The sequence below is a fragment of the Lissotriton vulgaris genome, chromosome 3_1, assembly GCF_964263255.1.
Source record: "Lissotriton vulgaris chromosome 3_1, aLisVul1.2, whole genome shotgun sequence".
Classification (NCBI taxonomy): Eukaryota; Metazoa; Chordata; class Amphibia; order Caudata; family Salamandridae; genus Lissotriton; species Lissotriton vulgaris.
This window is the reverse complement of record NC_141689.1, coordinates 1,303,564,798-1,303,584,911: the sequence shown is the minus strand read 5'-3', so window position 1 is coordinate 1,303,584,911 and position 20,114 is coordinate 1,303,564,798. Positions and strand designations below refer to the sequence as shown.

The window sequence follows — 20,114 nt, the reverse complement described above, 5'->3', positions numbered from 1 at the left end:
CAGAGTGTTCTAAAGAACAACTAGAGTGCTAACATTCCTACTTATTACAAAGGTATGGCACACCTGAAGCCATCTTGATTGGAATAAAGTGGTAACTCTTAAAACATTTAATTTAAAAAGGAACAAAATGAGGGGGTTCATTTTGCCATAGAAAGTATGATTAGCGAATATATGACGAAATCCCGCATACCATCAGTCCGCAAAAAAAATCCCGCATGTACTATTAGGCCGCAAATTAAAATAACGAAAACTTTTAGAACGAATATGCCTTTAGCATACACTAAACAACTAAACTACCCTAAACCCTAAAACACTACCCCCAGCATGACCCTACACTACACAAACAGTACAACACTACCCTAAACCCTAAAACACTACCCCCAGCATGACCCTACACTACGCAAACACTACAACACTACCCAAAACCCTAAAACACTACACCCCAGCATGACCCTACACTACGCAAACACTACAACACTACCCTAAACCCTAAAACACTACCCCCAGCATGACCCTACACTACGCAAACACTACAACACAACCCTAAACCCTAAAACACTACCCCCAGCATGACCCTACACTACACAAACACTACAACACAACCCTAAACCCTAAAACACTACCCCCAGCATGACCCTACACTACGCAAACACTACAACACTACCCTAAACCCTAAAACACTACCTCCAGCATGACCCTACACTACGCAAACACTACAACACTACCCAAAACCCTAAAACACTACACCCCAGCATGACCCTACACTACGCAAACACTGCAACACTACCCTAAACCCTAAAACACTACCCCCAGCATGACCCTACACTACGCAAACACTGCAACACTACCCAAAACCCTAAAACACTACACCCCAGCATGACCCTACACTACGCAAACACTGCAACACTACCCTAAACCCTAAAACACTACCCCCAGCATGACCCTACACTACGCAAACACTACAACACTACCCTAAACCCTAAAACACTACCCCCAGCATGACCCTACACTACGCAAACACTACAACACTACCCTAAACCCTAAAACACTACCTCCAGCATGACCATACACTACGCAAACACTACAACACTACCCTAAACCCTAAAACACTACCCCCAGCATGACCCTACACTACGCAAACACTACAACACTACCCTAAACCCTAAAACACTACCCCCAGCATGACCCTACACTACGCAAACACTACAACACTACCCAAAACCCTAAAACACTACCCCCCAGCATGACCCTACACTACGCAAACACTACAACACTACCCAAAACCCTAAAACACTACCCCCAGCATGACCCTTCACTACGCAAACACTACAACACTACCCAAAACCCTAAAACACTACACCCCAGCATGACCCTACACTACGCAAACACTACAACACTACCCAAAACCCTAAAACACTACACCCCAGCATGACCCTACACTACGCAAACACTACAACACTACCCAAAACCCTAAAACACTACCCCAGCATGGCCCTACACTACGCAAACACTACAACACTACCCAAAACCCTAAAACACTACCCCCAGCATGACCCTACACTACACAAACACTACAACACTACCCTAAACCCTAAAATACTACACCCCAGCATGACCCTACACTACGCAAACACTACAACACTACCCAAAACCCTAAAACACTACCCCCAGCATGACCCTACACTACGCAAACACTACAACACTATCCTAAACCCTAAAACACTACGCCCAGCATGACCCTACACTATGCAAACACTACAACACTACCCTAAACCCTAAAACACTAGCCCCAGCAGGACCCTACACTACGCAAACACTACAACACAACCCTAAACCCTAAAACACGACCCCCAGCATGACCCTACACTACGCAAACACTACAACACTACCCTAAACCCTAAAACACTACCCCCAGCATGACCCTACACTACGCAAACACTACAACACAACCCTAAACCCTAAAACACTACCCCCAGCATGACCCTACACTAAACAACCACCACAACTCTACACTACACTAACACAACACTACACTACACAACACTACACTACACTACACAATCACTAACCCACGAAAAAATTAACACAAACCCACTTACCTCTCTCGTCATCGTGGTTTTCACAACGCAAATGCATTTACCATACATGCCTTTAAAACGTAATTCTTTGTAAAGGCATGCGCGATAAATGCACATGCGTTTTGAAAAAATGCGGGATAATGGTATGCGAGGTCAATGACCTTGCGGGATAATGGTATGCGGACTGAAAGTCTGCAGGATAAAAAATGCGGGAAAATGGCTGCAAACCATGATTAGCAGCAGACTTCCCTGGTGAGCACTAGCTTTACTACAGTGATCTAATGAGCAACTAGAGTGCTAACATTCAGAATTTATGGCAAATGTGTGAAACATCTGAATGCCTTCTTGATAGAACCAAAGTAAACAAGCATTGAAAATGCAATAGATCTCGCCCTCGTTTAAGTTAAAGCCATTCTGTTTGTAATGAGGTGGCTTTTTAGCTTTGCTTTTATTAGTGTTTTTAAAACTTTCATGTAAATAACATGCATATGTATGCATATATGTATATGTATGCATGCATTTATATTTATATAGATATGCAGATTATATATGTTTATATATGTATATTACCTACTGGCGATAGCCAGTGGGTATATATAGTTAGGATTTTTTCTCTATGGGATTTCTGAAAATTCTATGTCTAATAACTTTGGCGTTTGAGGGCGGAATTGGCTGAAATTTTCAGGAAAATGGCACATTTCGTTTCTGAGCAGCCCCTGAAAATTTGGGGGGGTTTCGTCAAGGGGGGGGCCGAGAAACAAGGGGGGTCCCAAAACACGTTTTTCCCATTCATTTTTCCATAGGGCGGTTGGACTCACTTTTAGCTCGAACGGCTGAATAGATTTACATGAAACTTGGCAAAATAGTAGATATGGTTTGCCCGACGTGCCTTTGCTATGTCTCAATATATGTGCTCCAGTGGATTTTGAGAAATTAACGTTTAAAAAAAAATATATATCTGTGACAGCGCTCCGGTTAGCGCCCCGGTTTGCGTACCTGACACGTAACGGAACTTCGCGAAGCGAAGCTGATTGGCTCTCCGGTGTCTGTCAACATTCTAAACAGTCCGGAGCGGCCGCCATCTTGTCTCTCGGTACGATCGAGAGACAAAATGTGGTGAAAAACGAAGGGGGAAATGAAGGAAAGGGGGCAAGGTAGACCACTCCTGACCCCCTAGGATTGATGAGGGGGATATTAAAGTGCCCCGCGGGGCAAAAAAAAAACAAATAATTTTTTTGCGATTTTACGCCGTAGAGGCGCGTCCCGGTACGCGAACCGGGCAGCTCACCGGGCAGCTAACCGGGCAGCTAACCGGCAGCTTAGCTGTCAACATTGTAAACAGTCCGGAGCGGCCACCATCTTGCCTCTCGGTAGGTTCGAGAGACAAGATGTGGTGAAAAAAGAAGGGGGAAATGAAGGAAAGGGGGCAAGGTAAACCCCTCCTGACCCCCTAGGATTGATGAGGGGGATATTAAAGTCCCCCGCGATTTTTCCCGGTAGAGGCGCTTCCCGGTACGCGAACCGGGCAGCTAACCGGCAGCGTAACGGGAGTCCGCCATCTTGTGTTTTTGGAGCGTCCGGTTCGCGTACCGGGTAGCGTCCCGGTAAGCGTAACAAGGGGAAAACCTAGAGAAACAGTAAAAAAAAAAATTAAGGGGATAGATTTCCAGCAAACTTGACAAAATTGTAGGGACTGTTTGTTTGATGTGCCTTTGCAAGGCCTCAAGATATGTGCATGTGTGGATTTTGTCTAATTAAGGTTAAAAAAAATATATATATCTGTAAGCGTGCTCCGGCACGCTTACGTTATGGGTTTTGTTTGCGCTGCAGAGCCGATACGTCACGGTTATGCGACGCGTCATGAGGCGTCTCACGTGGCTACGTGATACGTCACGTAATAAAGAATATATTTTACAGCTATAGATATTAGCTTTTAAAAAACCAATGAAATTCACTGAAAAAACCATAGGTTATAGACCATATATAGTTAGGAATTTGCATTTACAAAACCTTGAAAATTCACTGAAAAAAACATAGGTTAGAGACCATATATAGTTAGCTGGACATTTTATTGACATAAAACCAATGAAATTCCATATATAGTTAGTTGCACTAACTATATATCGCGCACCCGCAATCCACTGCTGATGATGTCACATATTACATCATTCATGACATGGTCAGTGACATCACTGATGACATCACTGATGACATCTCAAATGACATCACTGATGACATCACTGATGACATCTCAAATGACATCACTGATGACATCATGACACACCAATACCAGTTACTACATACGCACTCACTGATTCCTACGTCTACACACACATTCACTCATTCACCCATACAATCACTCATACATACAGTCACTCATTATTACAACACTATCATATACACCAGGGGTCTCCAACCTTTTGTGTAGTGAGAGCTACTTCTGACCAGTGAACATAGTCGTGAGCTACCGAACCCGAATCAACTTGTGCATTTTTCCGCGAGACCCCCCCACGCCTCGTTTCATTGCCTTTAATACTGTGGTTTGAACAAAATACCCAAGACAGGCCTAGAACACCAAAAGGAATGACTTTGGATTTGTGACGCTTCAAGTCATTTCAATTACCAGGTCCAAAATTAAGGTCCAAAATTAAGACCTTCCAGTAATAGTGGTCATTGAAATAATCATTGTAATGCGGCTCAATTAACAAACATACATGGAAAGCGATCTTAACTTCAATGTGGAACTGATTCGTTTTTATGCTGCAAATAATCATTTGGAAACGTGCTCAAGATTCTTCTCTCCAGCTAAGTTTTATTGTGTTTGTAATACAGGCCTGCAGTACACATTGCATTGTTCTTGTTCAAATACTAAAAAAGCTTTGCAGGAGGCTGAAGATTCTTCTCTGCAGCGACTTTAATCTTGGTTTTAATAAATAAACAGATTTGTCATTTCCCCAGGAAGTGCGACTGAACAAGTATTGATTACGACTACATACAAATAATTTCAGTGAGAGACTTGACACTGCATGGTGTCCAGTAATGCCTTGTAATCTGGGGTGTAGTTTGAGAGGGCAACTCTTATGGAGTCATTTAAATGTTCGTCAGTCAGACGTGTGCGAAACTTAGATTTTATGAAGTTCATATCGGAAAATGCAGATTCACAAAGATAGGTAGAGCCAAACAGGGAAAAAAGTTTCAATGCAGCTGTGTGGATGTTCTTAAACTTTTCTGCATCCACAAGACTCCAGAAATTTATGTCAGATTGCCTTGATTTCAATTCAATGTCATTTTGAAGTGAGACCATCTCCATTTCCATGGTGTCAGAGTCAAGGTTCAGAAGAACACTAATTTTCTCTGAAATGTCACTAAGATCCACTTCCATGAAGGGGTTTGAAGTGAACATCACACAGGGCTCCAGTTGCTCAAAATCACTAAACCGGTCACTGAACTCTTGATTAAGCCTCACGAGGAGGTTACTGTATTTTTGTATGTCAAGGATTCCAGCCTCAATGTTGTTTTCTGACAGGATTTGGAGCACTGAGGGAAAGTGCTGAAACTTTCTTTTCTGTACATGCTGTATGAAAAGATTAAGTTTTGTTTTGAATGTTTTCACAGAACTAATCATGTTGGCTATTGTCTTGTTTTTGCCTTGCAACTCGTAGTTCAATAAATTTAATTTCTCTGTGACATCTGTCAAAAAAGCTAAATCGAGCAACCATTCAGTGTTTGACAGCTGTGTGGTATCTTCATTTCTAGACTCCATGAAAGCTTTGACTTCTGGCAATAGGGAAAGGAATCTTCGCAGTATTCTTCCTCTGCTAAGCCATCGGATCTGAGTGTGCAGTAAAAGGTCACCATACTCAGCTGAAAGTTCTTCAAGGAACAATTTGAAGGTTCGGTGCTGCTTGGCCTTTGCACGAATTGAATTAATAATTTTAACAACAGGAGTCATCACATGATCAAACCCCATTACCTTTGCACATATTGCCTGTTGATGTATAATGCAATGGTAGTTTAATAACGGAGGGAAATCTGGATCTGCTTTACAATTGGCAATGAAGCCAGAATGACGCCCTATCATTGCGGGTGCACCATCAGTTGTTATCGCCACTAACTTTTTCAATGGAACATTTTGTTTCGCAAAATACTTTTTCACCTCATTGTGGATGTCAGACCCTCTGGTTGTGGTTTTCAGAGGCAACAGAGTTAAAAATTCTTCTTTATACGTGAAATCTTCAAAAACCATTCTAACAAAGATAGCCAACTGTGCAATATCGCTTGCATCAACAGATTCATCACATTGCAGAGAAAAATATTTACATGTCTTTAAATCCCGCTCCAACTGCTCTGTCACGTTGCCCGATAATGCAGATACCCTTCGTACCATAGTGTTTGCCCCCAACTGCACATCTGAAATGCCAGACATAACTTCAGGGCTAAATTTAAAGTCTTTGAATAAAGAGTGGGCCATTAGAAGCATTGCTTCCTTCATAATTGCTCCATCTGAAAATGTTGCTTTGTGCTTGATCAAGTGATGAGTAACTACCAAGGATGCTTCAGTTGCTGCAGTGGCTTTCTTCGTTGGCTTTGTGAAAAAAGATTGCTGTGTCTGCAATGCAGATTTCAGTTCATTTACTTTTTGTGACCTCAGGCTGCTTCCCTTAGGGAACTTCCTCTCAAAACTCATGTGCTTTGTTGTAAAATGCCTCTCAACATTGCCCTTTTTCCCCACTGCAACTTTTGCTCCACAGATTAAACACACACAGTTGTCTTTGATTTGTGTAAATAAAAATTCGTTCTCCCACTCTTGATGGAAGTGGTAAGTCTTCGGCCTTTTGGAGGGACCTGGCTCTTGACCCATCATTGGCTGTTGATTCTGTAGCAAGAGTAAAAATGTTGATGAAGTCCACATTCAATCCACAAAAGGCAAGAATACCACATGGACAGTTTTAATAATGCTGTAATCAGGGGCGGCTGGTGACATTTGAAAGTGATGAGGCGTAAGTGATTGTGGTATTGCACTGAGGCAAAAAAAAAGAGTTTCAAGCAAATTTGAGGAAGCAGGAAGATTGATAAAGCACTTGCAAAAGTGTTATAACAGGATCTGTAACAACATCTTTATATCCATCAACTTCACCCCAACACAAGTACAAACACACTTAAACACTATCAAGTACACACATAAAGCAAGATTCAAGAACATTTGTTTAGGCTTAAAGACCTGTACTCAAAAAAGTACACAGAGGCTTCTGCAGTTGCAAGCAGACGTTGAAATACTCGATTTGCTCACATAGTGACAAACACAAAACCCGAAGCCAGACATACTGCGCCCTGTGCCACCTCACAAGCACCCCCCTGGTCACACCTTCCCCTTTCTGGGAGCTTCCACGAGACTCACTGGGCTGGATGAGGAAATACTGAGTGCTTGTCCCAGCAAGTCGAGTGTCTACTTCTGTTAAAAAATGACCACCTTCCTTTCTCTGCATCCCACTCATTTCTGTGTTTCAGTGTCTTTGTGTCTTACACCCTTCACCATCTCCGCCACCCTCTCTCATCTGCATCTCTGTCACACCCTCTCATTGCCACTCGTTCCCCTCCCATCTGTCGCTTTCTCCTCTGTGGACTTCTCTCTCATCTCCATCCCTGTCACTCTCCTCTCATTGTGACTCTTTGCACTCCCCTTTGCTCCCGCCCTTTCCATTTCTTACTTCTTCCCACTCTCCGTTTCCCTCTCTCTCTCTCTCTCTTTCTGCATGTGGATTTTCACATTTAAATTTATTTAGCCTTTTAAGTTGTCTGAAGAAAAATAAACCCCCAAAATATTTCCAGTTTCGACTTCGTGAAGAAAGTTGTTTAAAAGTTAACTCGCAGGAAAACAGCTCGTCTATTTCTAGTTCCAAAGACCACTCACAAAGAAATATTGCCACTTTGCAGGAGGAGTAACAACTCCATGGTGTACATGAGGAAACACAGGAAACCCCTCAGACTAAACGTAAACCAAAAATGTTGATCAGCGCAAGACTTTGCTTGTGGCTTATAAATGCTGTACATCTCTCTACCTATAACCTTGAAATATGGACTCTCCTCTCGAGGAAAATACCCCCAGGCAATTATCCGCGGTTAACTATTCATGTTGTCTGAATACGTTTGGCTGCACACTGCTGACTCTCCCACTGAAAATCCTTCCTTTAGCTAGGGCCACTGGAATTAGGTGATTTTTAACAAAATGATGGTCGCAGGTAATATGGATCAAAAGTTACTAAAAACGCACTGAGGTGTTTCTGTGCATTGCAGGGCCATTGCAAAGCTTAACTGGTTACCTTTATGGTGCTTACTGCTGTATTTGGGTGCTCAAACTGGTTCTAATGAGGTGAAGCCTTTGCCCCGACAATGTTAACACGTGTAAAAATTACAAAATAATAAGTAATACTTTCACAAAATGTGCCGCATTATGCCACATAATTTGCCTTTTCTTGACACATAATTCAGTCCACCATGCTGCATAATTTGGTCACCCCTGCCACATAATTCCAGTGGCCCTGGTTTTAGCACGTACTTTTGAAAAGTGCTTCCCCACTCTGTGACGACATCCGTCTTTTACCTAGCTTCGCCCATTACCTGCACTTCCTAAGTGTGTTCACTTGCTCGCACTCCGAAGCACCTGGCACAGTGCCTCTGTTGGAAAAAAATCCATTTCGAATACATTCAAGTGCCAATAAATAGTTTCTAAAATGAAAGGACACCTTTATAGCACTACTAATGAGTCTGAGAGTCAACGCTTATCCTTACGGCCCACTGTTAGTATCTACAAACAGGAGTGATGCATTCTAGGCAAAATCAACTCTAAAGTCCAGCCAGCAAAAGCCTGTTGAAGCCACTAAGACAGCAGGCAATCTTTGCGTGCCTCTGGGCTAGAAGAAATGAACCACAGCGACCATGTGCACCAAGAGCCCACTCCCTTGGCCGGGCTTCAGGGGACTCCTCTACTCGTCTCTGTGACTGGACACAAAGTGTCCAGGATCCTGCACCCCCAATGTGGAACAGGAGCCTCATGTCAGGCAAAGGCTGGATTAAGGCTCTTCAGAATTTGGGCCATTTATAGCTGCTGAGATTGCGCCAGGCTAGATCTAATAAATCTAAAGTTACAAACTGTTGCAACCACAAGTCAAATGTTCTTGTGCACAAGAAGGTATACAAATCTGCGCAGGAGGTGGCTAGGACTCACGTTACTGCTGGGCTAGGGAAAATGGCTTGTTAGCTCTGTTCACCATACATACTGCTTGCCTCAATATCTTGTGGTGTCCCACCTACGACATGCTCTTCAGCTACTAAGACAGCAGGCACCTTAGCTTAGCGCTGTTCTTGCCGCGAAGAGTAGGAATTAAAACGTTGCATAACCCTACCATGTGAGGACTGACCCACTACCTGAGCTGATTGTTTCCCCTTCTGGCCTAATGTCACCCAGAGGTGCGGAGGGGGTCAGAGGGAGGGGGTCTGGCGAGGCAGGAGACCTGAGCGGGGGTCAGGGGGAGGGGGTCTGGCGAGGCAGGAGACCTGAGCGGGGGTCAGGGGGAGGGGGTCTGGCGAGGCAGGAGACCTGAGCGGGGGTCAGGGGGAGGGGGTCTGGCGAGGCAGGAGACCTGAGCGGGGGTCAGCGGGAGGGGGTCTGGCGAGGCAGGAGACCTGAGCGGGGGTCAGGGGGAGGGAGTCTGGCGAGGCAGGAGAGCAGCCCGAGCGGGGGTCAGCGGGAGGGGGTCTGGCGAGGCAGGGTAGCAGCCCGAGCGGGGGTCAGAGGGAGGGGGTCTATCTGCTGGGAAGAGAGGGAGCGAGGCAGGAGAGCAGCCGGAGCGTGTTCAGCGGGCGGGGGTCAGAGGGGCGCCAGATGTGAGGAGGGGGGGAAGAGGCACGAAAAGAGCGCGCTTACCTGCAGCAGTGGCGGCTTCTGGCGGTGGAAGTCACTCTCGTCTACAGCTCCGCGCTGGCACCCGTAGCACAGTGGCAGAGAGTGCGATGGCAGCGCGCGTTTTCTATTGGCGATGACGTCAGACTCTCACGAGAGGAGTCTGCAGCTCCCGGAGAGGAGCGTCATCGGAGGAGCGTCATCGGGTCATCCGCTTCGCCCGGCCCGCCCCATCCACAGATCTCCAATCAGAGCAAGGGCCAGGCGAGCTACTCCCGGGGTCTCCGCGAGCTACCGGTAGCTCGCGATCGACCGGTTGGAGACCCCGGATATACACTCATACACCTATGCAGACACTCACACACTGCCACTCATCCATGGAGTTACTCACACATCTAGTCAGTCCTGTAAAGAATCAATCACACTTCCATTTCCTCATCTATACAGTTAAACACAGAACACCATACTTCAGTGACATCACTGATGACATCACTGATGACATCTCAAATGACATCACTGATGACATCTCAAATGACATCACTGATGACATCATGACACACCAATACCAGTTACTACATACGCACTCACTGATTCCTACGTCTACACACACATTCACTCATTCACCCATACAATCACTCATACATACAGTCACTCATTATTACAAGACTATCATATGCACTCATACACCTAGTCAGTCCTGTGAAGAATCAATCACACTTCGATTTCCTCATCTATACAGTTAAACACAGAACACCATACTTTTCACACATATACTAACACATACTTACTCTCTTATACAATCACTGATACAAGTACACATTGATATGCACAGAGTCACACACCTCCCAGCCAGCCACACACACACTCAGTCTTCCATACATCCACTCATTCTTCAATATGTAAAACATATTTAAACTTTACAAAAACACACAGACACTAGATGATGTCATCAGTGATGTCATTTGAGATGTCATCAGTGATGTCATCAGTGATGTCATTTGAGATGTCATCAGTGATGTCATCAGTGATGTCACTGACCATGTCATGAATGATGTAATATGTGACATCATCAGCAGTGGATTGCGGGTGCGCGATATATAGTTAGTGCAACTAACTATATATGGAATTTCATTGGTTTTATGTCAATAAAATGTCCAGCTAACTATATATGGTCTCTAACCTATGTTTTTTTCAGTGAATTTTCAAGGTTTTGTAAATGCAAATTCCTAACTATATATGGTCTATAACCTATGGTTTTTTCAGTGAATATATATATATTCAATGAAAAAACCATTGGTTATAGAACATATATAGTTAGGAATTTGCATTTACAAAACCTTATTTTACTCGCATAAAACCATTGAAATTCCATATATAGTTAGATGCGCTAACTATATATCGCGCACCCGCAATCCACTGCTGATGATGTCACATATTACATCATTCATGACATGGTTAGTGACATCACTGATGACATCACTGATGACATCTCAAATGACATCACTGATGACATCACTGATGACAACATCCAGTGACTGTATGTTTCTGTAAAGTTAAAATATGTCTTACATATTGAAGAATGAGTGGATGTATAAGTGTCTGGATGAAGGATTTAGTAGGTGCATGACTGACTGTATGAGTGAGTGATTAAATGTGTCTCACTGAGTGCATGGGTTAGTGACTAAACTATTTTAATTTGTGCATCATTATATCTGTTGTTCTACAAACTGCTGCATATGTTGATCAGTAGCTATATGAGTAACTGTATGGGTTATTCATTGGTTGTCCAAGTATTTGTATGGGAAACTGAGTGCGTGTGTATGGGTGGCTGGGAGGTGTGTGACTCTGTACATAGATGTGTGAGTAGTTGATTCACTATATGTATGGGTTCAAAAGTGCATGTGGAAACAGCTGTATGGGCGGTTGACTGTGCATGAGTGTATTAGTGAGTGAATGGATATCTCAGTGCTACATGTCAAAGTAAGTACATATGTAAAACACAGTACATGTGAGACTTGACATCTATAAATAACTGTGCATAAGAGCCAGTGAATGTGTGAGTGGCTGTATGGATCATTGTGAACATGTATCAGGGATTGTATAAGAGAGTAAAGTAAATATGTGTTAGTATATGTTTGAATAAGTAAGGTGTGTATAACTGTATAGTTGAGAAAATGGAGGTGTGATTGATTTTTGGCATAACTGACTAGGTGTGTGAGTAACTCCATGGATGAGTGACAGTCTGTGACTGTCTGTTTACACTGATTGTATCTAAGGTTAAATTAGAGTCTGAAGAGGTTCATGGTATTATCACATGAATGATATCATCAGTGATGTGATCAGTCATGTCAAATGAGATGTTATCAGTGATTTTATCAGTGATGTCATTTGAGATGTCATCAGTGATGTCATCAGTGATGTCACTAACCATGTCATGAATGATGTAATATGTGACATCATCAGCAGTGGATTGCGGGTGCGCGATATATAGTTAGCGCATCTAACTATATATGGAATTTCAATGGTTTTATGCGAGTAAAATAAGGTTTTGTAAATGCAAATTCCTAACTATATATGTTCTATAACCAATGGTTTTTTCATTGAATTTTCAAGGTTTTGTAAATGCAAATTCCTAACTATATATGGACTATAACCTATGGTTTTTTCTGTGAATTTCATTGGTTTTTTAAAAGCTAACATCTGTAGCTGTAAAATGTATTCTTCTTTAAAACCCAAAATATATTTTAGATGTTTATTGATAATTTTTTTGTAAATTTTTTTTTTCTTCGCTTCCGGTAAGCGAACCGGGAAGCTTTCCGTTAGCTCATCTTGATGCCGCGATCTAGTACGCGAACCGGTAAACGTTTCGTTAGCAGAACTGTGACGCGTCGCGGAAGCGCGACATATCACGTTGTCGCGTAATGCGTCTTATGACGCGCCGCGTTAGCGCTCCAGGAAGTGCTCCGGACCGCGAACCGGAAACGATCCGGGACGCGGCGCGCACCGCGTAACGTAAGCGGAACAGGTCATGTGACTTGTTTATCAAACTTTTCATTGGTTCATTTCACTTTTGGTTTCCAAATGATGTATGACTAGGTCATGTGACCTAAAAATAACACTTTTCATTGGTTCAGAACTTTTGCTTTTCCCAAATCATGTAAACCCCTCCTTCTTTCCTCACTCTGACTTTCATCTTGGTGAGAGAAAGACCATTTTCCAATTTGATTGCAATGGCTTCTATCCTTGCTTCAGCTGGTGGACCCCCACCACCACCTCAACCTCCTCATGACAAGAGAGGACCACCATCACAATTCATTTCCAACAGAGAGGAGGAAGAGGAGGACTTAGAAGAAGAGGACACTGATGAACCTGAATTTATTCAGGAGTTGCCCCGTGTTTCCCGAAGGAAAACAAGTTTTATATGGCAGTTTTTCTCAATTCCTCGAGGGGAGAAGAAGGTTAATGCCAAATATGCCACCTGCCTAATCTGCAAATACAGATTATCTCGAGGCACAGACAGAAAGTATAGTATGGGCAACTATACTATGCATCGCCATATGGTCAGGTGGCATCCATTAAATTACAGCCGGGCAGAGTTAAGGGACCTTCAAGATAATCCCCCGACAACTCCTGTGGCCAGATCAACATCAAGTATATCTTTGACTGCAAGAGAGGCACAGGAAACTGTGCCAAACATACAGCCAAACTTCAAGCACATGAAGTTTACGTGCATACATTGTGGTGCTATGCTCTCATGTGGCAACATGAGCGTGAACTTAATCAACTTGGTGTTTGAAAACCATAACTGCCCTAACCCACCCAAGCAGTAATTTTTTTTTTGCTCCTGTTGAGCCCTTTTCAATGCCTGTTTTTTTGTTGTTTCCCCTCCATGAAAAACACAAAAAAAACATAAAACTGTTCTAAAAATACAAAAAAAACAAAAAATGTTCAGAAAAAAATAAATAAATAAATAAAACAACAAAAACATAAAAAAAAGTTCTTTTCAGAACTACCTCCCCTTTCAAATAAAATTGCTAGAATGTTTAGCACTCTGGCAAGCTCTATTTCTTTTGGTTCGCTTTCCAGTTCGCTGCCCGGTTCGCGAACTTGAAGCGAACCAAAAAAATGTTTTTTAAAAAAAAAGAAGAGTTAGGATAAGGGAAGTAAACAGAGAGTAATGTAAAAAGAAAGACAGCTATAGGGAGTAAACCAGAGATACTGTTTAATAGATCTATTTATTAATTCAGGATGACGATAAGGTGTGATGTCTCCTGAGGTTTGTTTAAGGTGAGACCTACTCAGGGTTATAGATCAATTTTACACTTGTTGAAGAATACAGAGCAGATAAAGCATGTGAAGGCCTACCAATGAAGTAAGTCATGTCCTCTTATTACATCATTCATGACATGGTCAGTGACATCATCAGCAGTGCATTGCGGGTAAAAAGAGTAGAAAACATTTACCTTATAATTCTTGTTAACTTTTTTAGATATTTTTTCATACTTTCAATCTGTAAAAGAGAGAACAAACATTTCCAAAAATATTACAACATGTATTTAAAAATTAGAAAAGAAAAGGGAAAAGGTTCAAGAAGAAACAGTTTTTCAACAACTTTGACATTTACAGAAGCCTCTGCTTCTCTACGTCCCACAACTTTGACATTTACAGAAGCCTCTGCTTCTCTACGTCCCCTACACAATCCTAAAGATATATATTTTAAACAAACAGTATCTTCATGCTGATGAACTGAGACCTATTTTGGAACATGGTGCTTCTTTTGCACTGCTGATGTCTCACAATAGTGATGCAATAGCAGCGCAAAAAAGATGTAAAGCCATCATAAAATTGTGTCTAATATTTTAAATGATTGTTTCAGGATGCAAATAAGATGTGTGCTTTCAAGAGCTTTCTTTGAGGTGAGGCCTATTCCTTTTTTTTTTAAAAAAACAGTACCCAGAAGTACAGCTCTGTAAGCATTAAAATTAACACTTACAGAAGACTCAGTTTCTCCATATCTACCTCACATTTCTAAATGTATATCATAAGTACAAAAAGCAGAACATTAATTATACATGTTAAATGGTTTATTTTTGCTGTTCTCAGAATGTATCAAATTTCACTTAAATCAGTGACTTGAAGGTATTCATCATGTAACAGCGGGGAAAAAAAAACACAATCAAAATGATTGTGTTTAAAAAACCCATACAACCTAAGAAATCTGAATTCAAAACTCCTTAAAATTAACTTACTTTCAATGACGTCGAAGGATCTCCTATGAACAGTGTCCACTCTGTTGTGCTATAAATATTTCAGCCCGCCACTTTCTGAAAGAAAACCTCCATTGATTCGAAAAATATGTTACATACAAGAAAAGACTTCTCTCATTCTATCACATGTTTCCACTAGGCCAAATCATGTTGCCGCGATTCGCAAGTCTTGTAATTCTTCCAATCAAATCCCGACATTTTCTATTTTCGCAACTTTCAAAAAGAATACATTTAAGATTATTTTCACAATCCTGGACTACTAATATCTTACCCTTCTTTGTCACTCATGTTCTCCTTTTCCTATGACACTGATACTGCTTACTATGAAGCAGACTTACTTGCATCAGGTTTATATAGTTGGATTTTTAAATTGACATTATAATTAAAAGTTTTGGACCAATAATCTAGACAGCATTGCAGACTTACATTCCCTCTACTTGATGAACCTTTTGCAATTCTTCACAGGAAATCCCGAGATTCTTTCTTTAAAATTTTGGTTTTAAAAACACCAGGTAAGAATTTTTAAGGTCAAACGGCAATTTTTTTTTGAAAGTTACAACGGAATCATTGCAGAATGACCAGCCGTTTCGAGACTTTAAATAAGCTGTAAAATGTCCTGATGTTGTTGAAGGACCATCGTGATAGATAATTGCTACAGTTACAAAAGTTTTTCCTGATATTGACAGCTGAGAAGCCACAAATTTTTTTATTAAAGTTGACAATTTTGTTCCATCAGGCCTACATCGTTGGATCATTAAAATGACATACTGGCCATATCTACGTATAAATAATGTTGACATCATATCAGATTTACATTGGCTACACTCCATGTTGTGATCCGCTGCATTTACTAGCTTATTAAAGGACACTGATTTACTATCTGGCAAAGTTAAATATATAAATCTTTCTGAGTCTACACTAGTAGTACTTGATACCCTACAATTCTCGCAGTCATGCTGCCATTGATAAGAAAGCCCAAACAGGTGATCTACATCTACACCCTCATATTGCAATACATCAAGCATATACATTAAAAACTCCTTACAATCTTGCTGATTATTTTCAGAGAAGTCTGTTTGACCTGAACATTCATCTAACAGATAACGAACTTCAGACACACTTTCTACTTTTGTTCGATCAGTGCTACATTTCTCGAAAACAGAATTCAATAAACAGCATAAAATTTGTTCTGAATTCAACAGAATCTGTTCTTTTAAACTCTCTAGTGAAAAGAGAACATTAACCACTACATTTGCATAGCAGTTGACACCAGAACTGTTTTCAAATTGAAAACCGACAACATCTTCAACAGAATCCACTTTCTTTCTGCTAACAATTTTCGGTTCATCGACTTTTGGTCTTTTTGCTACAACCTCCCTACTATTACTGATATTTCTACGTTTCCGGCCTACCACACGTTTCTCAAACAAAGGATATTGAGGCAAATGCGGCGCATACTCTCTTCTTAACCTATTGTATTCCTTAACACAATCTAGATCCGCACAAATGTTTGTGACATCACAGTCAATCAAGTACAATCCCGATAAAGTTCTAACTCGTGACAATGCCACATATGCCATACCCTCCTTGAACACAGAACTGCCAATATTCACCAATGCACTGTCTACACTTAAACCTTGCGATTTATGGATTGTCACCGCATATGCCAAGCAAACAGGAAACTGTTTACGGCGAACATATAAGTCTTTAACAAGCAAAAACCTAGCAGAACAACGACCAATTAGCTGTACTTCCTCAATGCCATCAAATTTATATTTTTAAAAATTCTATTCCATCTCTATTTCTGTATTTCTCAAAATCAACAACATTACCCATTGATCCATTTACCAGACCTCTTTCAACATGTAAATTCCTTCTCAAAATAATTCGGCAATTTAAACACACATTCAAAGTCTTTTCAAAACCCGCTGTTTTAGATATAGTCTTCTCTAATGAATCCAATTTTGATTTCAAATTCTCTGACAAAATAATTGTTGATCCCATATGCTCTATTTTGTCAATAGCTTCAAGTTTCACAATCTCTTGCTTTTCTAAATTCAACATTTTGTTGTTGAAGATGGCACATTCTGCAAGAGTTGGCATCAAACATATTCCGGATTTCTTCTCAGTAATTTTCTGAAAAATATTCTCAGCCACAATCTCTTGTTCGGGATATAAATTTGAAAGTAATCGTGCATTTAAAGCTTCTTTTCCATGCTCGGTCACTTTTCCAATTCTAATATCTTGTAGAATATTCTTGTAATCTTCATCTTTTGCCTGACGCATATTTTCATGCAGTTCAGCATAATTGAAGTTTAACCATATATTGACGTTGCCAATGCTCCCTAGGCACTTCCTGGTATCTTCACGCGTGAGTATTTTGAACACAGGTTGTCCTTTTACTGGTGTCAGCTGCAGAAGATCTCCGAAAACAATGATATGTTTGCCACCAAATAACACATCATATTCAGTTTTAAGTACTTCTTGCATTCTCAAATGCACAAAGGCAAGCATGACATTGGAAACCATGCTTACTTCGTCAATGATAAGTAGTTTCATTTTCCTCAAGACTCTTGAAACTTCACAGCAAGCATCCCCAGATAACTTGTGGTATTGTAATTTGTTGTCATGCTCCACCGGCAGCATCAGTAGACGATGCAAAGTAATACCTTTAATGTTATGTGCTGCAAGTCCAGTAGGAGCGGTGACAACACAAGACAGCGATGACTCAGTCCTTTCCTGCAGATAGCATGAAATTGCTTTAATGAGGAAACTTTTTCCAGTTCCCGCTTCTACACTCACATACAGTCGGACAGGCTTCAACGATGTACATGAGCACTCTTTCTTCTCATGACTTAATCCATGCTCAATTTGCTTGGTAACTTCATCATATATTTTCCTCTGCTCAACGTTGAGTTGTTTTTCCAAGTCTTCTAAGTTAACTGAATCCTCCTGAGCATGTGCCATGGCTCTTTCCACTTCATTCATAGCAGTGGCAGCTTCATTTTCGATAATAGGTCCTCCAAGTGGATCTTGACTCAATGAAACAGAACTCTGACTGTCCTGAGAACTGTCTCTGGCAATCTCGGCTGCAATCGTTGCTTCCTGCTCAGTTTCCAAAGTTAGCATTTCTTGATATTTGGGAAAAGCAGGACATTCTATGGTCTCCTTAGCAGCAGTGAAAGAGTCTTCGTAACAGAGGAAATCTCCAAGCAGTTCCTCTTCTGCACGCCAAGGCTTGAAAAGTTGCAAAAGTGCTAAATAGAAAAACTCCTTTTTTTCTGGAGATTCGCCACTCAATTTTCGATGGTTTACTAATTGGCATTTTCTTTGCTTGACCAGGCATCCCTCACTTCCAATTACAGCATACACTCCTTTCTCAATATCTTCTTTGATGTTCCTCTTGAATATATAATTTTGTAGAACCTCATATAGACAAACATTCTCAAGGTGACTGCTTCGATTTGGATAATATGTATCCAACATGTTGGTCTTCAAAATGTCGGTACTGTTTGGTTCCTTTTCTGCCAAATATTCAATTTACCGGACAGGTTTTAGAACTCGATTTCGCGTTGCAGCAAGACCAAGACTCGCCCAAACAATACTCCTGGATTTGGCATAGAGACTTGCTGAAGACAATCGATCTGAACATTCGTAAGCTCCGATTTCTCGATGCGACAACATCTTCAGACTGAAACTGTACAACTTCTTGCTGAGGCTCTTTTCATGGGAAATGTCCTCCCACATATCCTTCAGTTCTGTCTTTTCTTTTTTGGTGATGTAAGATGTCACATACCGAGCCACAGCCATACAGTTGTCACCCACAAACTGTATATCCATGTTAGCATTCCACATGGACAAAATCACTGGGTTGTAGTCGTTGATGTACTTGGACTCTTCGTTCCTTTTCAAATTGTATGTATTTTTGGGTGATTTCCTCGTCACATTATGTCGCAGTGAAGACATCAAACTGTTCACTCTTCCTTTAGAAATCACCGGTCGTGGAAAGTTGGAACGACATTTGGTGTAGAACTTGTCCTTGTTTCTGAATTTACGACGACAGTACTTTCCACAACGATGGCTTTGGAAACGTAGAACTTGTTCTCTTAGGCTTTTCTTCTCCGTTGCGTTTGGAACAGCACACGTAGAATACTGTTCTATGAAATTCATCACTAAGTCATCCGGATCTGTTCCAAATTTAGGTGCATCCTTGATCCACAACAACATATGTATATGAGGAGCACCTCTTGCTTGGTACTCCTTTCTCCAGAAGAAATCCAACACCTCTCCAAGAGGTGGATTCTTCTTATTTGTGATGAAAGACATCATAGCTTCAAATCTATGATTGAAGTACCTGCATACATTCACAGGATCCAAAGAACACAGTTCTCCAGGTGTCTTGAATTCAATGTTTTCAATATTTCCATTTGCCTCTCGTAGAAATTCAAGTAAGTCTTCCCAGCCATACTCGGCACAGCTCAGAGTAAGGAACCATGTCGGAGTTCCTAAGTTCCTCAGCATACATTTTAAATCACCATGACGACGGTACCAGTACTCATTAGTACCACGCTGACACGCCATGAGATTAATTAAGTGAGAATCCAAAATACTGTCTTGGACATTGACTTTATGCATAAAGTCCCTTGCCGAGATATTTCGCATCTGTATACCACTTTTTAAGATGTGGTTCACTGCATATGACAGTCCAGACAGATCGCTTTCAAACAGGAGATGAAACAAATAGGGAATGCATTGACGAAACCTAGGATCTTCTGCATACAATCGTAAAGTCCGGTATTCAGACGCAGGAATTTGATGAGATCGCTCATCATATCTTCCTCCTCGACCTGTGGGAAATAGTTGTGGGAA

General features: G+C 41.3%; 1 protein-coding gene across 1 annotated transcript in view; it reads right to left on the bottom strand.

The window, feature by feature from the left end:
* Positions 1 to 5,082: 5,082 nt before the first annotated feature.
* LOC147727803 (general transcription factor II-I repeat domain-containing protein 2-like) overlaps positions 5,083 to 20,114 on the bottom strand; it is a 33,417-nt gene continuing 18,385 nt past the window's right edge. Inside the window, exons 3-4 of the mRNA XM_086963691.1 lie at positions 5,767 to 6,954; positions 5,083 to 5,652 (exon numbers count right to left, since the gene is read on the bottom strand). Coding sequence (XP_086819817.1) covers positions 5,083 to 5,652; positions 5,767 to 6,954 — 1,758 coding nt within the window. The remainder of the gene's footprint in view (positions 5,653 to 5,766; positions 6,955 to 20,114) is intronic.